Genomic DNA, 20381 nt, shown 5'->3' with positions numbered 1-20381 from the left:
AGGCAGTGCTTTGAAGATAATGCTGATAGGGTAACATCTCACAGAGATGAGGCTGCAGGTTGGAGATGCAGAAAGGCACTCGTGTGTATACACACGGGCGTGTAGATGGAGATGACTGAGAGAGCCCGTAAGAGTAATGTTGGAGAATATGGAAATGAACACAAAAATCAGCCTGGAAATTCAAATAACCAGTGCGACGCAATGGACTGGATGCGTCTGGAGCAGCAGGCTCCCGAGTGCTCTGCAGCTACACAAGGGGGATGCGAAGCCCGAGACATCGGGAGCAGCCGTTAGGATCACTCATCTCTGGAGGCTTTTTAGGAGCTATTTTTGCATTTCTGCGCAGTTATTCTGCAGGATGTGCGCCCCCACCCCCCAGTGACGTCCACCCTTTAGGGGACAGCACCTTTAGCACAGCGCAGATGTAAACACATTTACAGAGTGCAATGCAGGCATCAAGCACCAAGCCCAGGGCTGCCTGTGCTAGCCTGGGTCCTGGGCTGCTGCAGAGCACAAGTGTCAGCGGCACTCGGGCTGTAAGAGGGTGAAGAGGTCCTGCTGGGATGGACAGGGTTATCTCCACTCCTGTCAGAGCTCTAAATGGATGCTGCTGTTCTTACAAGGAGCCAAGGAGGCTTTCGTGGTTGAAGGGAAGGGTAAGGAGATTTTTAAGTACCCTTCTTAGGCATAACGTGACCCACAAGTCAAGGGCTCCTGGTGATCTTTTTCTTGAGAAAAAGCAAAGATAGTGACAGGACCGTAGGGTGTTGGGATGTGAGATCAGTGCTGCCCGGGACAGAGGCAGTGGTTGCCCTTGCCTCAAGGAGGCAGGAAAGCGGCTTCCAGTGCACTGCGTGCCTACGCCTTGGGACCACCAAAGGGGTTAAGGGCTTACAGGTCCACATCTTGTTAATCCCAGCTCTTCTCACCCTGCTGCTTCTCGAGCAGCTCAGGAACAAACGTGGCCCGTGAGCAGCCCTTCGTATCTGCATTGCTGGACGTATGCAGCCTTCACTACGTGCTCGTGTTTGCTACTAGTCCTTCTGGCTTCTGCCACGTAGCTCTTCTCAGGATGGATTGTTTCACTCACAAATCCCTCACAAGTATTTTTGACACCAGCTCTCCAGCAAAATTATTTCTGCATAAACAGTCACTGTTCTCTGCTCGCAAATATTTTTGTGCCTGGAAACTCATTGAGTCAAGAGGGTCCCTGCAGCCTCAACACCTGTCCCTGAACTTGAGAGCATCATTTCTGAGCGGTGCCAGACTTTCCCCAGCCTAATTAGGGCTGTCTGAATCCGAGCAGAGGCAGCCCTTCCCCGAATGGCCAGCTGCTGCATTGTGCCGCTAGCCCGGAGAGAAAGCAAGCAGCTTCGGCTGTACTGACAGAATTCCTAATGGAATAATTAAACTCAAATAATTCAATTAACATTGCAATTGAATAATCGTGTTTGGAGCATTGCTCTAATTGAGCAATATTTGTATTGTCCCGGCCGTGAGGATGGGCACAGTAGCCTTTTAGCAGGCAAAGGGAGACAGATGGTGCTAATGAAGGGCAGAAGATAAATGCGAGGCCACTGAATTAAGCGCTCTTTCTTATTTGGCCAGAGAAGAAAGTCAAGCCATTGTGATCCTGTTGCCTTTAGAAGCCTGACTTGGTAACAGAAATAGAAGGGACTCTGCAGGATTGCAGGAGTCTGCTCTACCGTTAATTACTTCTTATTGAAAGCTCGCAGCCCGCTTGGCGTTGCATCAACGAGGCGGCAGCCCTGGTCTCTGCCCAGCTAGTCGTTATCTTAATCCAGCGCTGCTTCAGAGCTCAGACGGCAGCAGCGAATGGGGAGCTAAGACTTGTGGAGGAATTTCTGCCTCCCTTAGCAACCTGAAGGAGCCTGCAGCAAGTGTCAGGCCAGAATTCGGGAGCCCAGATCTCAGGAACGTAAAACGGAGACAAAAATAAAACATTGTGCTTTAGGATGCCGCATTTGTAGTACCAGGTGTAGCTGCGCCTTGGGAGGCTGCAGGCACAGCAGAATTGCCACGCCAGCACAGTTCTGGGGAAGAACATCCAAGGTAGCTGCCTCACTGCCCGTTAAGCTTGGTCCAAGCCAACCCACTGACCTCCCTTCCCTAAAAACAAGAGGGGGTCCTGCCGAGAACATAAAAGCCAGTATTTCCCATTGTCTCCTCAGTTGCTGGGTGTGTGTCTGTCCCTTGAGGCTCAAGCAGGTGGTTAGCCATGGGAGAACAGGGATTAACCAAACAAAAACTACAGCTTACAGTCGTCTGTATTTGCAGAGAACTTAGAGATACGGGTGCCCAACTTCATCACGCAGCCTCTGGTGCCGGGAACGGGCGGGCTAACAACATGGGTTTTTTGCAACATTGCCTTCAGGTCTGCTAAGTCATTGCGAGCATTATGCACATCACCTCCAGCTACTCTGACCTGGGTCCACAGCTCTGTTCTTGTGCCATGGATCTGCCCATCTCCTCTCCCCAAGCAATTGCAGTCTTGTTTCCCCACTCCCAGAGCTCTCTAAGCAATTTAATTTGTTTTGGCAGAATTTCTTAAAAAAAGGCAGCTGATACGATCATGCTGTTTGCAGCTCCTTTCCCCTCCCACTCTCGGTAACTTCTGAGCTTGGTGGTTAATTACTATGAGACCTCTACGCCTCTATCAGTGTTAGCTGGAATTATGTTTTTACACCCTGCATGTCAAGAAGCAACTAGATGGAAAAGAAACCCACTTGTGCTCCTACAACGGGGGAAAGCAGGGCATGGGTTCTGGCTCTATCACAGATCAAAATCCACAGGGACTACAGCCGCAGCCTGCTTCTGCAGGAGAGCTCTGACCACCAAGGTCTGCGTTAGGTTCTCCTCCATCTAAGTGCCTGTACCTAAGGGTTGGAGATCTAAGACCTAAGCTGATAAGAGGCAGAAAGAGAAAGCAGAAGCAGGCCTGCTCCTTTGGATAGCGAGGGTCTTGCTGCAGACCCATGGCAGAGTAAGTCACAGATCCGAGTTCAGGCTCCTCTTCCTTCAAGAGACACAGCAGTGTGAAAGAGGACAAACACGTCCTTGTGACTGGAAAGCCACATGACGGTGACGAGTCTGCTTCTGACTCACAGCAGAAGCGGTGCTGTAATATGGCATCGCTGGCCTGCTCCGACCACCCCAGTGTCCAGGCAGAACCTAAACATTCACTCCAGGATCCCCTTTTCCCACCAGAAGAGCAACTCCAGATCACACACTAGCTGGTAGAAAAGCAGACGCTGCTGGTTTCAAGAATGCAGTCTTCAAATTCCCTTGTTTTTGTTGAAGAAACCCCAGACCAGTTGGTTTTGCCTCAGACTGAATGAAGGATTGCAGGTTGTGGGAAACAACATCACAAAGTTTCTCTGGGCAAGGAAAGCAGGACTCGGAGTCTTTACCTCCTCTCTTTGATCCAAGTTGAATGTTACAGTTGTGCTGCTGGTCCGGAAGGGGTGAAAAGAATCAATTTATTTGCAAAGCCCAATTTACTATTGGGCAGCTATTCACTGGCTGATATGAAACAAGCCCATTTGCACTTGGAAAGGCTTCCGCATCCCAGAAGGCACACCGACCATCAGCTGTCAGCCCCAGCAGCAGTGCCAGCAGCTGACTGCAGGACGAGGAACAAGCAGCTTGCCCGGAGCCCCCACGCCAGCGGGCTGCTGCCCGGTCTCCTGGGCCAGGTGCCGCGAGAGGAGGCAGAGGGCTGGCCTCAGCTGCTGGCCTTGGAGGGCCTGAACAGCTCCAAGCCTCACCAACTCAAGCATCAACACTTTGTCCACTCAAGCATTCTTTTTTTTTTTTTTTTTTGCTTCTTTTCCGTTTTAAAGGGCATATAACTAGCAAGTAGGTTCTCTCTTTTGAGAGCTTTCCTCCATTTTTGCCACAATGCTGGACGCTGGCTGTTACACAGAGCACATCTTTGGAACAAGGAAAACTATAATAAACTCATACGTAAGCGGTATTTAAGCTGGTCCACAATGCTTCAAGGGAGAACAATGCCGACAGAAAGAAATCTAGCTTGGTAAATGCTGCCCAGGAACATCCCCGACCATCCTTCCGCTGCACTGCACAGCCTTCATTAACTTACAAATGAATTCCTCCTGCGTCTCATGGCTTTCTTCAGCTGTTATTATTCCAGCCTCCAAGGACATAAACAGTTCTCTTGATTTAAGGAACTAGCCTGAGATGCTGCTCGACTACGGCTTGGGGAGGGGCAACAGAACTGGAGAAGATGTTTTATTCAGGAAAACAAAAAAAACTACTTCCAAATAGAAGCAGAGGTCTTATTTAAACCCACAGAGCATAAGCTGGGGAATTCACAGTTACAGAGAACAGCAGAGACAGGGTGTTCTCATTCAGTCCCCACAGCACAGCAAACAGTTGATCAACTTCATCTCTCTCTTATCTGAGTGCTGGTCCAGACAACCTTCTGGATGATGAAACCCCGGCTCTTCATCCAGGAGACATCCTGGCCCGGAGGTAGCACCTTGCTGCAGAGTAAGAGCAACTCTAGTCTCATCATTTATCTTAGATTATTTATTTTTTTTTAATTAAATACAACCAAAACATGCACCCAACAACGAGATGTGCTCTAAACAGGGAAAAGAACGGAGCCAGGAAGGCACGCACACGGCCCTAGAAGCAGAGGTGGCGGTCGGCGTTGCAGCACGGCGGCTGACACCACACACTTCACGCACTAACTCTGCTTACCCTGAAACAGCCGCAGCAAGGGCGGCACAAAGTCAGGCTGCATCTGCGAGGGTTTGTGGTCTGCGGCCACGTTTCCCCCTCCTCCCGCACCAATTCCCCTTTCTTCCCGTGCTGATGAAAGTAATTTCTGTGTGCCACCTTGGGCTGACCCTGGAGCGAGACAGGGTTCCCGGCTCAATAGATCTGTGCAACCTTAGCTCTCAGCTTCTCTTGGAGACCTCATAGCTATTCCAAGCACACTTCCCTTTCCACAGCTTCTCTTGGCCCAGTATTTCTAGGGCTGGTGACACTCTAACAGAGGTACTTAATCTGTCCTGAGCTCTGTCTGCTCCGACCTTTCCCTTCAGCACAGTGGTTTTAAGGAACCTCGATACTTTCCCTCCCCTCCCTACCGCGCTCTTGCCCAGCACGCCTCACTTCCCCACCATCCCCGTCTCTCTCCATCACCACACACGATTCAGCCTGTTGCTCGCTGCCTTACAACACAGTTCCGGCTCTACGAGACCCCAGCCCTGACTTCCCACAAGGCCTCCAGTGCCCACATCCTTCAGAGTCCCCCCCCCCCGCACAGATACACCTCATCCAGGCCGGGTGGCGAGGTACTAAAGGCAAATCACGATGAGGGTGGTGCTTGGTGGCACACTCAGTGTTTTCTTGGGGCCGCCAGAAGCCGCGCAGCCCGCTAAATCACACTGACGCTCAAGCCTTCTCGCAATGCCCGTGACCCAGAACAAAACCAGAAACATTTCTCACCTTGTCAGAGCTTCCCACATCCGGCCGTCACCCAATTATTTCTTGAATCACCCCGGGCACAATGCAGACAGCCCCAAAACCAAGACAAATCACATATCTTCCAGCTACCTTCCTGCTCCTTGCACAGCAGTCATACCCCCTTTCTTTTTCCCCTCCGTGAACACAGCACGGGCTCTTCCTGCTAGCTGTGCACCCGTTTAACCCCCCGGATGGGGCCCTCTGACTCCCAGGTAACCGGGATCAGCTCATGTGAGACCAGGCCGAGCTGGCCATCCCAGGTGAAGACAAGCCCTGCCTCCCCTTCATGAGTTTGCCTGCTTGCCTCAGTGCCACCTGGGGCTCTGCCTGAGGGACAGAGCTGCAGAAACCTTGGGGTAGAAAGTTGTTGGTCAGGAGAACCCCTCACCTGCGTCCCCAGCCTGAGAAAAAGGCATCATCTCCTTAAAATTTAACGAAATCCACTGTATCCATCCCCATTCCTATCCCTCCCCTTTTTATACAGCTTTCCAATGGGTGAAGAACTTTCCAGAAGAATTCTCTTCTCTGCCTTGCAGCTGCAGGAGACAGGCGGCCACATGCAACCGAGCTGCCTTAGCAACCTTTGCTGGGTTGTGATACCACCAAGTTAAAATAACTTGGATTATCAACTTCAGAAACGAGCTGACAGGCTGCTGGGATCCACAAAGGAGGCTAATAATTAAAGAGAGATGGTCTCCAAGGATTGTAGGTGGACAGCATCAGCTAGCATACTGGTAAATTCCTATGATCTTCTCTTCAGAAACGAGTGCATGAAGACAGGAAAGAGATGAAAAGGAGACCTTGAGTTGAGAAAGGCCAAAGTGGTCAAAGATTTCACTGGATTGAGAGAAATATTCCAAAACCAAAGGCGTTCCTGTGTTGTCTGTGTCACTGTTGCCATGGGCTGGATCTCAAAAACTTCTTTAAGTACCCTGCTGGGACACGCAGAGACGTATCAGGAAGCAAAAAGAAACTTTCAGGCTTTGGGAAAGGCTGAAATGCTGAACGATTCCGGCTTTTTCTGGATGGGCTCACTATTTGCACCAGGGCGGTGTGGGGCTGGCCGTGTTTGAGGAACAGACCCACGCTAGGCTTGTCTGTTAGGGGGGCCCCTTCCCATTTTTGCCCAGGCTCCTTGCACAGCTCTGCCTTGGCCTGCAGCCTCAGACCTTCGATGTAACCGCCTCATGCACTTCGGGTTCTGACCTGCAGTGCTGCGGTGCCCCTGCACGCACGCGGAGCAGACGCAGAACAAAGCTTCAGCCCTGCATTACGCTGGGCGAGGAGAGGGGGATCAGGCACTTCGCCGACATCTGGCACGTCCAGCCAGGGTCAGATGTGCCGAATGCCACATGTGGGGAGACTGGTGAGACACGTCCGAATGTGAGGACGATTGGGGGAAGTGAGATGAAGCACTCAGGGGAGATCAGAGTCCCCTGAAATGAGACTGGAACAAATAACTGGGAGGGAAAGGGAAAAATGGGGCAGCTCGGCATCACAATCTGCATGTAAAATCTGCCTGAAGGAGACAGAATGAGTGAAGAGGGACAAACAGAGTTGTCCCCTGTTTGTGCATATTACAGGACAGAAACAAGCCACCCGCAGTAGATTCAAGGCACCTTCCCTGGGTCCAAGACAGCAGACTGACCAACTGTGTCTGGCAGCAGCTCCTGAAGGAGATCCCAGAGAATAAGGGTAAATCCAGGCTGCAGGCACCACAGAGCAGAGGGTAAAGGTCTGCTAACGCCAGCAGGCCCAAAGGCACCCACTCTGGTGTGAGACGGTGCACGGGCAGTGGTTGTATGAGCGCTCAGCGAGCACACTGGCCACGCTCAAGCCGCTGCCTGCACGGCTTGGTGCTGCTGCGTGCTCTTGCCATCAGACTGCCTTGCTGTATATCCGGGAGCTCAGGCTGCCAAATATCTGGAGTAGGTACTGCTAAAAGCAGTCCCCTGCTGCCTGAATGAGACAATCTGGGATGCCCTGGGGACAGTGCTTCACTGAAGGTTTCCTTTGTGTATTGGTGTTCCTCTGCCGGTGCCGGCACTGCAAGCTGCGAGGGGCGCAGGGAAGCTCGTCCTGCCCCCAGGAGCCCAGTCACACACAGAGCACTGGGGGCCAAGGCTAGATGGGAAAGACAGAAGCGATACTGATCTTGTCTCCTTACTTTCTCCATATGCTGTAGGGGAGTGAGAGATCTGTCTGTATACCGAGCTAGTTATTAGATCCAGCTTAGCTATTTCAGATAACCTTTATCTGGTGGGAAGCAGATACTGATAAAAGAGTGTGTCACACGATGAAAGAAGTACGTAGAAAGTCTGGATACAAACTTTATGCTGAACAGCAAAAATGTGAAGTAATTTTTGTTTTAAAACAAATACAAGGGCTATAGCATGCTGCTACCTGGATGGAGAAAGATAGAAATGAGAACAGTCCAGAAGCTAGTCTTCACGTTTAAGGGAAAAATCTAAATTTAAGTTGTTGTTCTGTCTCAGGCACTTATATGGAACAACTCCTCTAGTTTTTCTGTTTCTCAGGCTGTAGAATGAAGAAAGTAGCTTTGCCTCAGAAGTTCAACACGTAGGCAAAAGTGAACATGAGGAGAACAGAAACAGAGCAAGCTGGGCTGTGTGCTTTAGCACAAGACCGTGGTTCAGATGGAAGGCAGGAGCAAGTCAAAATGGGAGCAGTGACTCTGCCACCACAACTGGAGGACGCAACGCATGACCGAGGCAATACAACAACCTGCAGTTTATCAGAATGCTACTGTAAACAGCCTCTATCTCATTTCCACAGCTACAGTACCCTCTAGTTAACTGCAATACATTTAATCAAGATGTTTCTTAGGGAACCAAATAAAGCTTGATGATGCTTAATGGCTGGGGCTTAATGGCTGGGTTGTTTAACTGGGCTCATAATTTTGATTAATTAAGATGCCTGCAGGTGTTGGAGTGGTACTTAGGCAATAGCTTTGATGTTCAGAGGCAAAGGGGGTTTTGTATCCCCTTCAAAAGCATTTCTACCAGAGCTAGTTCAGCAAAGCAAAATTGCCTTCAAGCATTGCAAAAAAGTTAACTCTCTTGTAGCCAGCTGTACCTCCCAATTTTCTGGGAAAGTTAGCTTGCATGTCCCTTTGACCACCTTCCTCTTGGGATGATCTGCAGAAAAAGACTTTTATTCTAGGGCAGCCTCTGTCTCCTTGATGAAAAGGAAGTAAGAACACAAGAGGATCTCCAGGTGGTGATGGCAGTTGACCTGATCAGAACAGCAATCTGCACATCTCTGGGCAGATGTTTCTACTGTCTTGAAAGCACAACAATAGTTTGTCCTTTTGAACACTGGAAAATATGAAGCCTGGCTTCTCCTGAGCTTGTCCCCTGTGTTTGGGCACCCTAACACTGCAGTTTCAGCGTGCCCTGCCCTGCAATATCCTCTCTATCAGTTACGTCACCAGCTCGCCAGCTTCCTCCCATGGACTGGTGAGGATGATCTATTGTAGCCTGGAATATGGGTGTAGAGTGACTGGCCAGCATATAAAAAAAATACAAGCCCCAAAATACACAAGAACTTCCCTTTAGGCAGAACTAAATTGTATTTCCCTCCCATGTATTTGTATTCAGCAGCCAACTTTCTTATAAAACATATGTACCTTTGAGATTTTTGTCTCTTGAATGCAGATGAAATGTACCCAGGTTAAAAAAAGATCTGGGGAGAAAACAGGACATGAATACCAGTGTGGCACATTCTCAATTCCTATTAGAAGGACTGGAAAGAGGCACAATGAGCCAAACTCACCTTTGTAGTCAGCATCAAGCACTAACACTAAATTATGCAGAACTTATGACTGAAAGCTTAGGTAATTACTACATCCAACTATAAGGGGAATATTGCCTTGTGGTTGGAGGACTGGAATAGGGCTCAGAAGAGCAGAGCTGTACTCTCTGCTTTGCCATGGACTTACTGAATGACCTTTGGCAAATGTTACGTTCACCTGTGTATAAATACAGTGTCAACCTTCCATTTTGTAATGTACATAAAAAATGCAACAGCATAACAGCATATTGTCTAGGGACCTCAAGGCAACCTTTTTTTCCAAGAAACAGCATTACTGTAACTTCTTGGCAAACACACGCAGTACAAACTGAGTCAGGAGGAATGATCTCAGCCTCTTCATACATCTGCATTGTTCCCCTCCACCATGGCTTCCCTGGAGTATGAATAAGAGACATTCAAATGCAATTTATGGAAACTTTAGCAAATACAAACTGGAGTAGCCCCTTAGTGTTGTCAGCATATCCAACTGCTTGTGATGAATCATAACAACCGAGGTACCCATTTTCCATGCAATCCAGTGCATTAACACTAAAGTAGAGGTTGAGCAGTATTATTCAGACCCAAGGAATAGGTCTGCTTTAAGGGAAGTGGTTGAAACATACAAACATCAGCTAACTTCATCCTAGAGTTATAAGGAAGTATATTACAAACAAATTCTGAAAATTCTAATTGACCAAAAAGATGTCTGAAAAAATCACCATCAGTGTCTTTCATCCATCATGGAAAATTCTTCTTCTCGGTTGTCTCAGTTCTCAGTCACAAATTTCCTGTCACAAATATAGCTGCATGGATACTATCCACAATCTAGCTAGTCTCTATTTATTTATTTATTTATTTATTTATTTTTATGCCAGGCAAATTCAGGACCCAATCTATTTTGTTGTTAAAGTGATTACAAGATTTTAGTTAAGCGTGCTTAAATTCCATCAAAGTGTGAGTCCTGTTTGTCCTCACCTCTTTGATCATTGAGCAGATATCTTTGCTTGCTGCATGACTAACAATGCTAAGTGAATGTATTTGCCCAGAAGCTGGTAACATCATGGTTACTCGTCTCTATTGCTCTAGATTAGACCCAAAGGCCAAAAGAAAAGCTCCTGTGCACTTCTGCCCTTTAAGAAAGTGGTACTTTGTTATGCAAAGTTCCTCTCATTCCATGTTTAGGAAGTCTCTCAGGACATAATGCAGAGAAGGCAGAGTGAAAGGTAACTGGAACAGTTCATTAGAGCACATTCTTTTATTAACAGAAATCAGAAGAATAGCTGGAGGGGCAGCAGGTGAATAGATGACATCGAACCATACATTGTCAAAAATTGTTCAAAAGAGCCAAGTTGTTCAGCAACACAGTTGTAGTTGGTTACCTTGTTCTGCTAGGGTAAAGAAGCCTTGGAGGTGTGGGTACGGATCCCTGATGAGCTTTGATTTTCTCACCAAATAGCTAAGAGTGGGTTCTGAACTGGTCCCAGTGCCAGTACTGGAGGCCAAACAAATATCACTTGCAAGTCTTCTAACAGTAACTAAGAAACAGCGTCAATGGCCAGGGCACCATTGTGCTACTTATCAGCCATAACCAAAAAAATACTTTCCCTGGCTTACAGAATTTGTAATCTCCTATCTTCTAATTCACGGAGGCTGTAACAGACTGAAGGAAGCAGAATACTAACCAGATCAGTGCAAGAGCCAGACGGCTCCAGCTTACAGAACCTATGGGTGCTATAAATAAGTCTTTTTTCCTCCCGACCTACTGAATTTATCCAAGGATGTTCCCCTTGGACTGTTCAAGGGGAACAATCTCCTATTTCAGGACCACTTAGATTTTGAGAAGACTTCAAATTTAGAGATTACTGTTTGAAAACTTTCTCCACTTCTCTATCCGTCAGGCAAAATTGATGAAATCAAACTCCCTTGTCATCCTCAAGGTGACTTCTAAGATCTCCTCCTCAGAGAGGAAACGAGCTTTACCATTCTTGCTGTCTACGGGGCAAGGGAGATGCAGCAGCAGCTTCCTGTAAAAGAGGACACTGAGTTTTAATGTTCCAAACTATGTGAGCAATTAAGATGACATTGAAAGTTACTCTTGCAATTCACCAATCAGTATACCAAGGAAAGTCCATTCAGTATATCCTTCTCATGATAGATTGTGGAGTACCTGCAATACTTGATGCACAGCTATACAGGCCCTGGAATATTTCCAATGCTTCCTTTCTTTTCTCTGTGGCTACGACAACAGCTTCCAATGATGGATTGTGAGCTCTCTCCACTGTTCTTGCTTATACACAATGCCGCATTTTAAATGCAGATGAAGAGCTGCATTGATAACGCTCTCCTGGTGGTAAAAATCTGAATAATGCCTAAAGCCTGAAAGTGTCTTTAGGAGCTTGTCTTGTAAGAAATAACTAGCACAGCTGGAGATTCTGGACAGTCCAGTTTCACAAAAGATATATCTACACTGTAGAACACAGTTACAAGAGTGAACAGAGTTGTAAAGCTGTTGAAATTCTTTTTTGTAACCTACATTGAAGATTAATTCAGTGATCCCCTACCTTTGGCTCAGGCCCATACTACACAAAGGTTAGACATTTGACTCAGGAGTTATTCGACATTCCCTTGCTATGGCAGACATTCCTGGAATGTCTGACAATACTTCTGGTTTATCTCCTCATTAGGATGTCTAGGTCTGGACTCCTTCAACTCTAATAATAGTTCAAGCTTACTTGCTCATGCAGAATCTGGACTCTTTCCTCTTTATCACAGGCTTATCTATTGATGATATGAATGATTGGCCAGTCTTGGACCTCCACTGATTTGATAGTGCAAAGAGAACTAAGTAGACTTTAGAATAAAGAAATTTGCCCAGCCAAACACTATAAAGCCCTACAAGACAACATGGTAGCGTGGATAGGGGTTACTTCAAACTGGGGTTTAAAATCATGGTGACTCTTCCAGACCTTTTCATCTGTGTAACAGCAGCCATAGATGAAAGCAGCACATTCCAAACATCTTTGCATCCCACCTACTGAAGGCAACAAGTTGTTATAATTTGGAAAAGTCCTTAAAACCAGATGGGCTTAGAATCAACCCCAGGACTACAGAGTTGGAAACAATTCCTTTGAGCTTTCCCATACATCTGTGAGATCACAATGTTTTTTTGGTATGGGGAACTTGAAATCTTATTTGTTTCTTTCATACTGAGAAGATTTGCACTTAAATTTACAAAAGCAGCCCTGGCTCAGGCTGTACCCAAGCAACCATTAGATTTACAACAAACTTTGATTTGCTAGGCTTGTGACAGCTGGATACTAAGATAATGGCAGATCTGAGTCACCAAAAAGACAGAATTGCAAAAGAAAAAGGAAGCTGAAGCTTTCCTACATCTGCAGTATTGCATTAAGCTACCTCTTTTAGTAACTACAGGTCATGCTAGTTATTAGCTGGACAATTATTCCTCCTGCTTTACCTGTTTCAGAGCCAGAACTTTCAAACATTCTTTTAGTACTGTTGCATCTTCAGGTTAAATTCATGCAAGGGGTAACCGATTCAGGCTGGTTTTGTCTGTGAGAAAAGTGACTTTTCTGCAGTTAGTTCTCTAGGGAGAGAATTTATTTTGGCCTTAATCTATGGTGCACACCTTGAACTGATTTGCCGGAAGCTATTCACGTATGAATCTTCTCACATCCCATTCAGTGCAGAAAGGTGCAGGTAGAGGGTTGAGCTTTCTTATGAAAACACTTTATTGTGAAGAATTTAGAGCAGAACAGACATGGCAATTACCTGTGCATCTCAGGCAGGGCAATTGCACAGATGGAAATATCGAGGAAGATTGTAAGAAGCCTGAGTATAAGTCAGTCAGTTCGTTATCTTCATAGTTTTGAAATAGCTAGCCCTGTAGCAAACTCAAAGGGAATCTCTTCAGGGAAACCTTGTACCATTTCCATGTCTGCATCCATGCCTAGTTATGTCCAGAGTTTCAATACCTGAAAGTGTCTGCACATTTTTGAGCACCTTCAGTTGTTCATTTGTACAAATTAGTATTTAAAAAGCTAATTCCCAAGAAGTCCTTAAAGACTGGGCAGTTTTTTTGCCAGACATTTTGGGCCCTTGAAGCCCTACTGCTTAGATAACCAAAAATCTGTTTTAAAACTATTTTTGCTTGAATAGTATCACAGATTTAAAGCTAGCAAACTATAGACATAAGGGTGAAATATAGTTGTTTATTTCTTCTGTGTAATTAATAATCCCATCTTTGTCTCTACCTTTGATTTCCAGCATTCTCTGGAAGGCTTGATTAATCTTCCTTTGAAATAATATATTACTTGTACTTCTGTCAATTATGTTTCACTTACTTTTGGGGAGTTCGAAGGTCAAGAACCTTGTCCTGGATATCTAATGTGATGTCTGAGACCTTTGTCTCCGGCAGCTTGATTTTAATCTGAAATGACAGGCAGAGGTAAAACTGTGATTAGAAATATAGACCTACAAGCCATAAAATACACCATCTCCATGAACATTTTGATGCTAGTGTCAGAGCAACATTCTGAGTAGGTAATGTGTATTAGAGAAAATATGACAAAGCGATAATTGTTTTCAATAGCTTAGTGATGTGTGTTGATACCTTAATTTTCTACAAAATCCTGGGCTGATAGTATACTTGGCAGGTATTCTTTACCCACCAAAAGCCCCTGGATTTGTGTATTCCAAGGACAGCTTGCTTCGGCAAGAAAAATTGCACAGCAGTTATACCAGTCATGAAGTTCAGAAAGCAGGGAAGTCTTTGATCATATAATAAAGGGACAGAATCTGTTCCCTGTAACTTTAAAAACTGTCGGTACTGTGGCATTTTGCTAACGCACACACGGTAATAAATACAGACAGATGAAAACTCTCAGTCCCTCTCCACCCCAAAACTGTGTCCATGATGAAAACTCATTTTAGTTACTTTCATTTCCCTCTGGTCTGTGTGGCACACACTTTAGCAGAGATTCTCTCGGATACACTAGGTCCTTGAGGAGATACACATGAGTTCCTCAGGTTAGCAAATGTAAATATCTACAGATGCTTAGATAACTGTAAGAAAATCCTACAGGAAGCCAAAGACAGCCATACAGCTTGGTGTTTACATACTTTCTCTCAAGAAGAAGGACAGATTGAAGACAAGTCTTCAGAGAAATGGCACAAGGAAAGGATGGGAGATACAGGTTTAGCTCACCACCATATCTTCACAGCAAGCCGTGGAAGGGTCTTTCCTGCTCATCCCAAAGAAGACATCTTCTGTTCCCACCTGCTGTTTGAATAAAATCTCATACCTGAAAAAGAGAAGTAGTTGCCTAATACCAGAGAAGAGGCAGGAAACCAAAGGAGATTGTATTTCTCCGGGGACCATAAACCTTTGTATGAATTCTGATATCCTTATCACCTTTCCTCCTACTTTTCAGTCTCCCTTCAAGCCTTCAAGCCAACCGTACTGGAATTCTGTCCAGAGTCATGACAGAGTTAACTACAAGACACGTGAAGAACATTCACTCCATCTTTTAGGATAGTCACCTTGCTGTCTCTACTTAACTAACCAGCCTTTGCAGGATCATGGAACAGAAAATGCATTCCAAATGAAAATGATACTTATCAACTAGTCAAAACCCAAAAACTCTTGAGAAAAGGCTTTGAAAAGGATGCTGTCACAATTACACGTGTTCTGTTCTGTCATTCGGCCTATTCTTGCAGCCCGAGAACACCACTGTTATCTTGTCTAATTTTAATTGCTTTGCATTTGGCCAACATCGATTTTCTTCCCCTCAAAATCAATTTGTTTAATTTAGAACCCTACAAAATCTAGAATCACATGTTCCCTTCCACTTGATATTTAATGAATGAGGAAATGCAAACTAAAAGAATGTATTTAGAACATATTACTCCTGCTAAATTGAGCAAAATAAATGGAGTCGCTTCTCAAAGCTGTTGGAAAAAGTGTATGGAAAGTCTTTTTTACATCTCCAGTTTTCATGTGCATATGTAATAATTCCTAAGTCAATGAGAAATCTGTCTAACCACTCTGGATGCACCTCTAACCATCTGTTTTCCTTTTGGGCCTTTTTCCATGATTTAATTTGATGAACTATTACAAAGATTTATATTCTCTTCTCATCTGCGCAACACAGGACAATTACTTGAGGCTAGAGAAAGACCACACTTTACCCAGCAGAGAGGGGAAGGTCAAAAATAGCATGAGAAAAGCCTCTGTTGTGCACCCACACAAAGAAAACATGTTCTGTACCTCACAGGTGACAGTTTCAAGAACAAGCACACAACAGTATGCAAGGATGCAGCTGAAAGCCAAACCATTTTTGGAAATGCTGAGCCTAACTTCAGACTGGGCTCAGTCCAGTTTTTATATCAGGAAATTGAAAAAATAATGGCATGACTTATGTGCAGAGAAAAGTGATGATTCTGGACTACGATCTCGTGTGCAATATGCAGCTTCCTGGATTTCAGTGCATCTGTTCTGACATCTCAAACTCTGGCATAGTGCATCAGAACACAATGGTTATAAATTCAAAGTCTTCTTTGTGAATTACTTGACCCTGAAGGCTTTCTGACCTCTACAAACTGCAGCATAACTCGCCTCACTATCCATTTCAAAAACATTGTATTTCTATGACCAAAGGAAAAGACTGGTTTTAGGCTGTCCCTTGACAGACTATGATTGAATAACAAGATTTTAAAAAGTTTAAAACTGCCTGCATGTAGCCTTCTTTCCTACTGTAGTATTCGTCTCTGAAGAGTTTAATTATTTGAAATATAAACATGAGTTTTAGTATTTTATGAATTTGAGAATGAAAAATGAACATGTTTCAGTTGCAGCAGGAAGAACCAGGTATTCCACACAAACTTGGCATGTTTCAAAGATAGTAAATCACTTTGCTGGTCTCCTTCCCCTCCTAATCCCATTTGGTACAAGTATCTGACACTGCAAATAATCTTATGACAGCAAAAACCAACTCTACATTTCTGTTACGAGATCAGAAGGCTTCCAAGGGAGAAGTTAAAATCCTTCCTCGCTTGTTGCTTTAGTTGAAACACTGATGTCATTCCTTTGCCCTTTCATGACTAGCTTTTCAGACTGCTATTTTTCACTCACATTGAAGTTAACTCATTTTTCCAATAAAACTATGTAAAACCCATGCACGCCGTCTCAACTGACTTACTCTGGCTGTTCTCTAGGATCCCAGGTATCATCAAATTCAGATCCTTCTGGGACCTCCTCCGTATTCCAAATAGTTTTCTTGTTTTCAGATTTCACTTCAGAAGTACCTGTAAGTGATGAGAAAAATCACACTGTCATGTTTTATAGAATGTCTGTTTCTCTAGGTTTTCAGCAAACTTTCATTTTTCTAGACTTAAGAAAAATCTTTGTATCAAAAAAACACATTATAATTAATGATTACAGTCTCCTTCCCCTCGATATGATATGAATCAGAATTTGCAGAGGGAGGATGTTTTCTATTCTATTCCCTTAAATCTCCTTTACTCAACCTCTATGTCAAGGAAATTGTCCTATCAGGCATGAAATATCTAGTCCTTCAAAATGTGTAGAAGTATGAAGTATTAATCTTTCCCCATGTCCCTGACGTGAGATTTTAAGTGAGCAGAGTCATTTACAAAAGGATCTCTTCCTCACATATAAATCCAGTTCTTCCCATTAACTATTGAGCACAGCACAGATAAGGTACTGAAGACGCATGAAAGTCCACGGGAAGAATAACATGGTTTATACCTATTCTACAACAAAAAATACATTTTCTAGTTAGCTGGTAAATCTGCAACCTGGAGGTTTTTATAGTAAAATCTCTGGTTATTTCTGGATTCCAAGCAAAAACAGTCAGTTGTATTTACGACAGTTCCTTTCCTGTTAATTTCATCCCGGTCCTTCTTAAACTGTCTTACAGGTTTAAGCTGTCCAATTACGTGACACAGTTAGTCCCAGGAAGAACTTCACATTAACTTTGCTAAGACTAGACTTGTCTTCTTTTCTCTCCTGAGTACAATTCGAGGTGTTGACACAAATTTATGAACCTTCAGGGTATTTGTTCTCGTTGTCTGAGAGTCCGCCTTTCTCTAGGATGCCAGAACACCTGGAGTCAGATAGCGAATTGAGCTGAACTGGGTTTCAAGGCAAAGAACAAGGTGCAGTAAGGAAAAAACTGAAAAACAGCTCTGGGTTTGTTGAGGGCAGCCCTGAACAAAGCTTATTTTTCATCTCAAGTGTTGTCTAAACAGGGTTGTGAAACTTTTGGGAGTAACAACATCTCTGTGTTTCATGGTATATTTCATAACTCTAACACTACAAGCACAGACTCAGTTCCATGCAGTTTACTCCATGAAGATCCTTTAGGATGCGTACTGAAAGTCCCATCTTCTGTGTTTGCTCTAAGTAAGAAATAACAATTCCATGAGGTGCTTATTTGGAGCCTTTTGCTGCTCGGTTATGACTCACCCCCCCGCAGCCCATGACCAGGCTGCGTTCTCTACTCAGGTTATTACCACCACTTGAGGCTGGTACCCTCTAGAGTTACCCTTTCTGCTGCTCTTTGTATGCTTTGTGGTTAAGTTTTCAGGAAAATGAGAATTTTAGCGTAACCAAAATGCAGTGCTATTTCCATCTCAAAAGTCCACCCACTTACTGAAGCAAACTATTTGTGGTGATTTACTGCAGCTGTTACGGTCTGCTAACACACAACTGAACGCTACGACATACAAACACTCCTTCTTACCAGAGGTCTCTTTCTTTACTGGTCCAATGCTACCAGGAGTCATAGCACTAACAGAACAGCGTGGCTGCAAAAAAAGTCAAATTGAACTCCAATTAATTTTCATAGACAGCAGCCCCATAACAACGAGTGTGTATGTCAGTAAGCATAACATTATCTGAGGTCAAGTAAATCACTGCTAGGAAAAAAAAAAAGAATTCTCCCAGTTTCAAGCCTGAATCTCTGAACATGTTCTTTTACTCTCACTTTGCAGAGAGGAGCTTTGATAACTAACTGGGTTTAGACAGGACTCCCAAAAGTAGAGTTAAAGCCAGATGTGCTTCTTGAGTGTTAGTTTCTATGGCATTTTGACAAAATTGTCTTGCTTTGCCTGCCATGAAAATATTGAGTGAAAGCAAGGGGGCTACATGCAAATCCCATCATAGCATTTAGATTCCTTTTAACAGAAGAGATCATATGAGGCAACAACATTTTCCTCTAATTATGAATCAATTTAGTGTTAATAGGCCAATGTGAGGCATTTCTATACATAGAGAAATTCCTTGGTTCGATAAAAAGTGCCTCATATGCACAGAACATTAAATTAAATCAAAATAAAGATTTCAAATTACCCAGATTGACTCAGACTTAATTGACATCACTTGTGGCAATTTTCCATTTCTGCCTCTGAAGTGTCATTCATTTTATTAATAAGATGTAAACAAATTATTTTAAAATCAGGATGTTTACTGCAAAGATGTACAGCAGTAATACTAGCTTTAGAAATCAAGGATTAAAGAGAAGTGTAGCTAGAGTATGATGGACCACATCTATCATCTACTGAAAGAAACTTCAAGAGAGGCATCTCTTTTCCCCCAAACAGTCCCATTGCCACTACTAGTGCACAACTGCAGGGTCAGCCAGCTGGCTCCTGGAAGAACTGATGCCACAGAGGAGCACTGAGAGCTTTGCCAATTTTTGTTATTCATGTCGCCATACGACTTGTTGAAAATCCTCAGACTTGCCAAAGTTTTGAGCTTTCACTGAGGCCGTGCACATTGTGATTGGTGGTACCTGTGGTCTTCCCCGAGCATGACAGACCTAGGTATTTCTCCCCAGTACATATACACGCCTAAATTAAAGCAGCAGTTGTATATTGCAGGAGAAGCAGACATTTTTTCCAAAATATGTGATTTTCTTCTAGTCCTGAGGTGAACTAATAAAAAAGAATAGAGAGATATTTCTCTCATTAACCATTCGGATCTTTCATCTTAGCATGGTTACTCACTCTACCATATTCTATCATCTCCAACATATCTAGTGTACTTCAGTGATCAGCTATCTCTACAGTTCTTGGATGTCTGATGCAGATTTAATGTATTCAGTTGCCTCTGGATGTTTTAGTCTTTATGCAGAAATTGAGCAGCAACTTTTTTTTTTCTTCATATGAAATCCTAACCGTAATTGCCTTCACCTCTAACAGACTTCAGGGGAAAGTAGATGGAAATCTAAGTAACTATACGTCTCTCAACTACACGTTCTCATTTCCTTTAGGATGAAAAAAGTGAATATCCCTCCCGTTCTCTGGTCACAATCTCTCCTCATACCCCTGGGACAGCATCTTCCTTCAAGAGCGTATTACGTTAAAAATATCTCCTATCTGTTTCAGTCGCTCCAAAACCTTCTAAGGTTTTAATTCTCTTTTTACTCAGACTGGGAAAAAAGGGATTTGCATCTCCGTAGCTGACACGGATCGGCTGCGGTGCAACAGGTGGAAGAAGCACCACTTCTTGCGACAGACTCACCCCTTGGTCGTCATCGTCATCGTCGTCGTCAGGCGCATCACTGAGCAGTTTGGCGAGGGCCTGCAGGGAGGAGGCTGAGGAAATGCTGCCCAAGTCCATAGCCGCTGCTGCAGGCAGAGGAAAGCACGGCTCAGACGGAAGGAGCCGCGCTTTGCTCTGTACTGTCACTCCTCAGGGGCTTTATGTTCTAGGGGCATTGCTCTCGATTTAAATATTGTGTGCGTCAATACATGCATAAGGGGACCCGATCTTTTTGATGAGGGACCCAAACTGCAGGTTTTTGCCCCCAAAAGGCTCTCTGGCTGCAGAGCACAGGGACCGGCCCGGGTCGGGCCCAGCAGCACCTCACGGCCCTCCGCGTCCCCGTCCCCATAGCAACCGCTCTCCAGCTCCTCCCCGCTTCTTCCAGCCAGCCAATCCGGCGTGGCGGCTCAGGAGCGACGGCAGGCTTAGCCAGTAGAGAATGAAGGCGGTGAAAAGCTGGGCG

At 44.7% G+C, this 20381-nt stretch overlaps 1 protein-coding gene across 1 annotated transcript; it reads right to left on the bottom strand.

The window, feature by feature from the left end:
* Positions 1-10570: 10570 nt before the first annotated feature.
* On the bottom strand, positions 10571-20282 carry DNAAF6 (dynein axonemal assembly factor 6). Its single transcript, XM_013183609.3, has 6 exons — positions 19895-20282; positions 18114-18177; positions 16548-16653; positions 14555-14651; positions 13692-13777; positions 10571-11354 (listed from the first exon to the last, which is right to left on the bottom strand). The coding sequence occupies exons 1-6, from the start codon at positions 19991-19993 to the stop codon at positions 11225-11227; spliced, it is 582 nt and encodes a 193-aa protein (XP_013039063.1). The 5' UTR covers positions 19994-20282; the 3' UTR covers positions 10571-11224.
* Positions 20283-20381: the final 99 nt, after the last annotated feature.

This window comes from Anser cygnoides, chromosome 13 (assembly GCF_040182565.1).
Source record: "Anser cygnoides isolate HZ-2024a breed goose chromosome 13, Taihu_goose_T2T_genome, whole genome shotgun sequence".
Lineage (NCBI taxonomy): Eukaryota > Metazoa > Chordata > Aves > Anseriformes > Anatidae > Anser > Anser cygnoides.
This window is presented reverse-complemented; position numbering and strand designations above follow the sequence as displayed.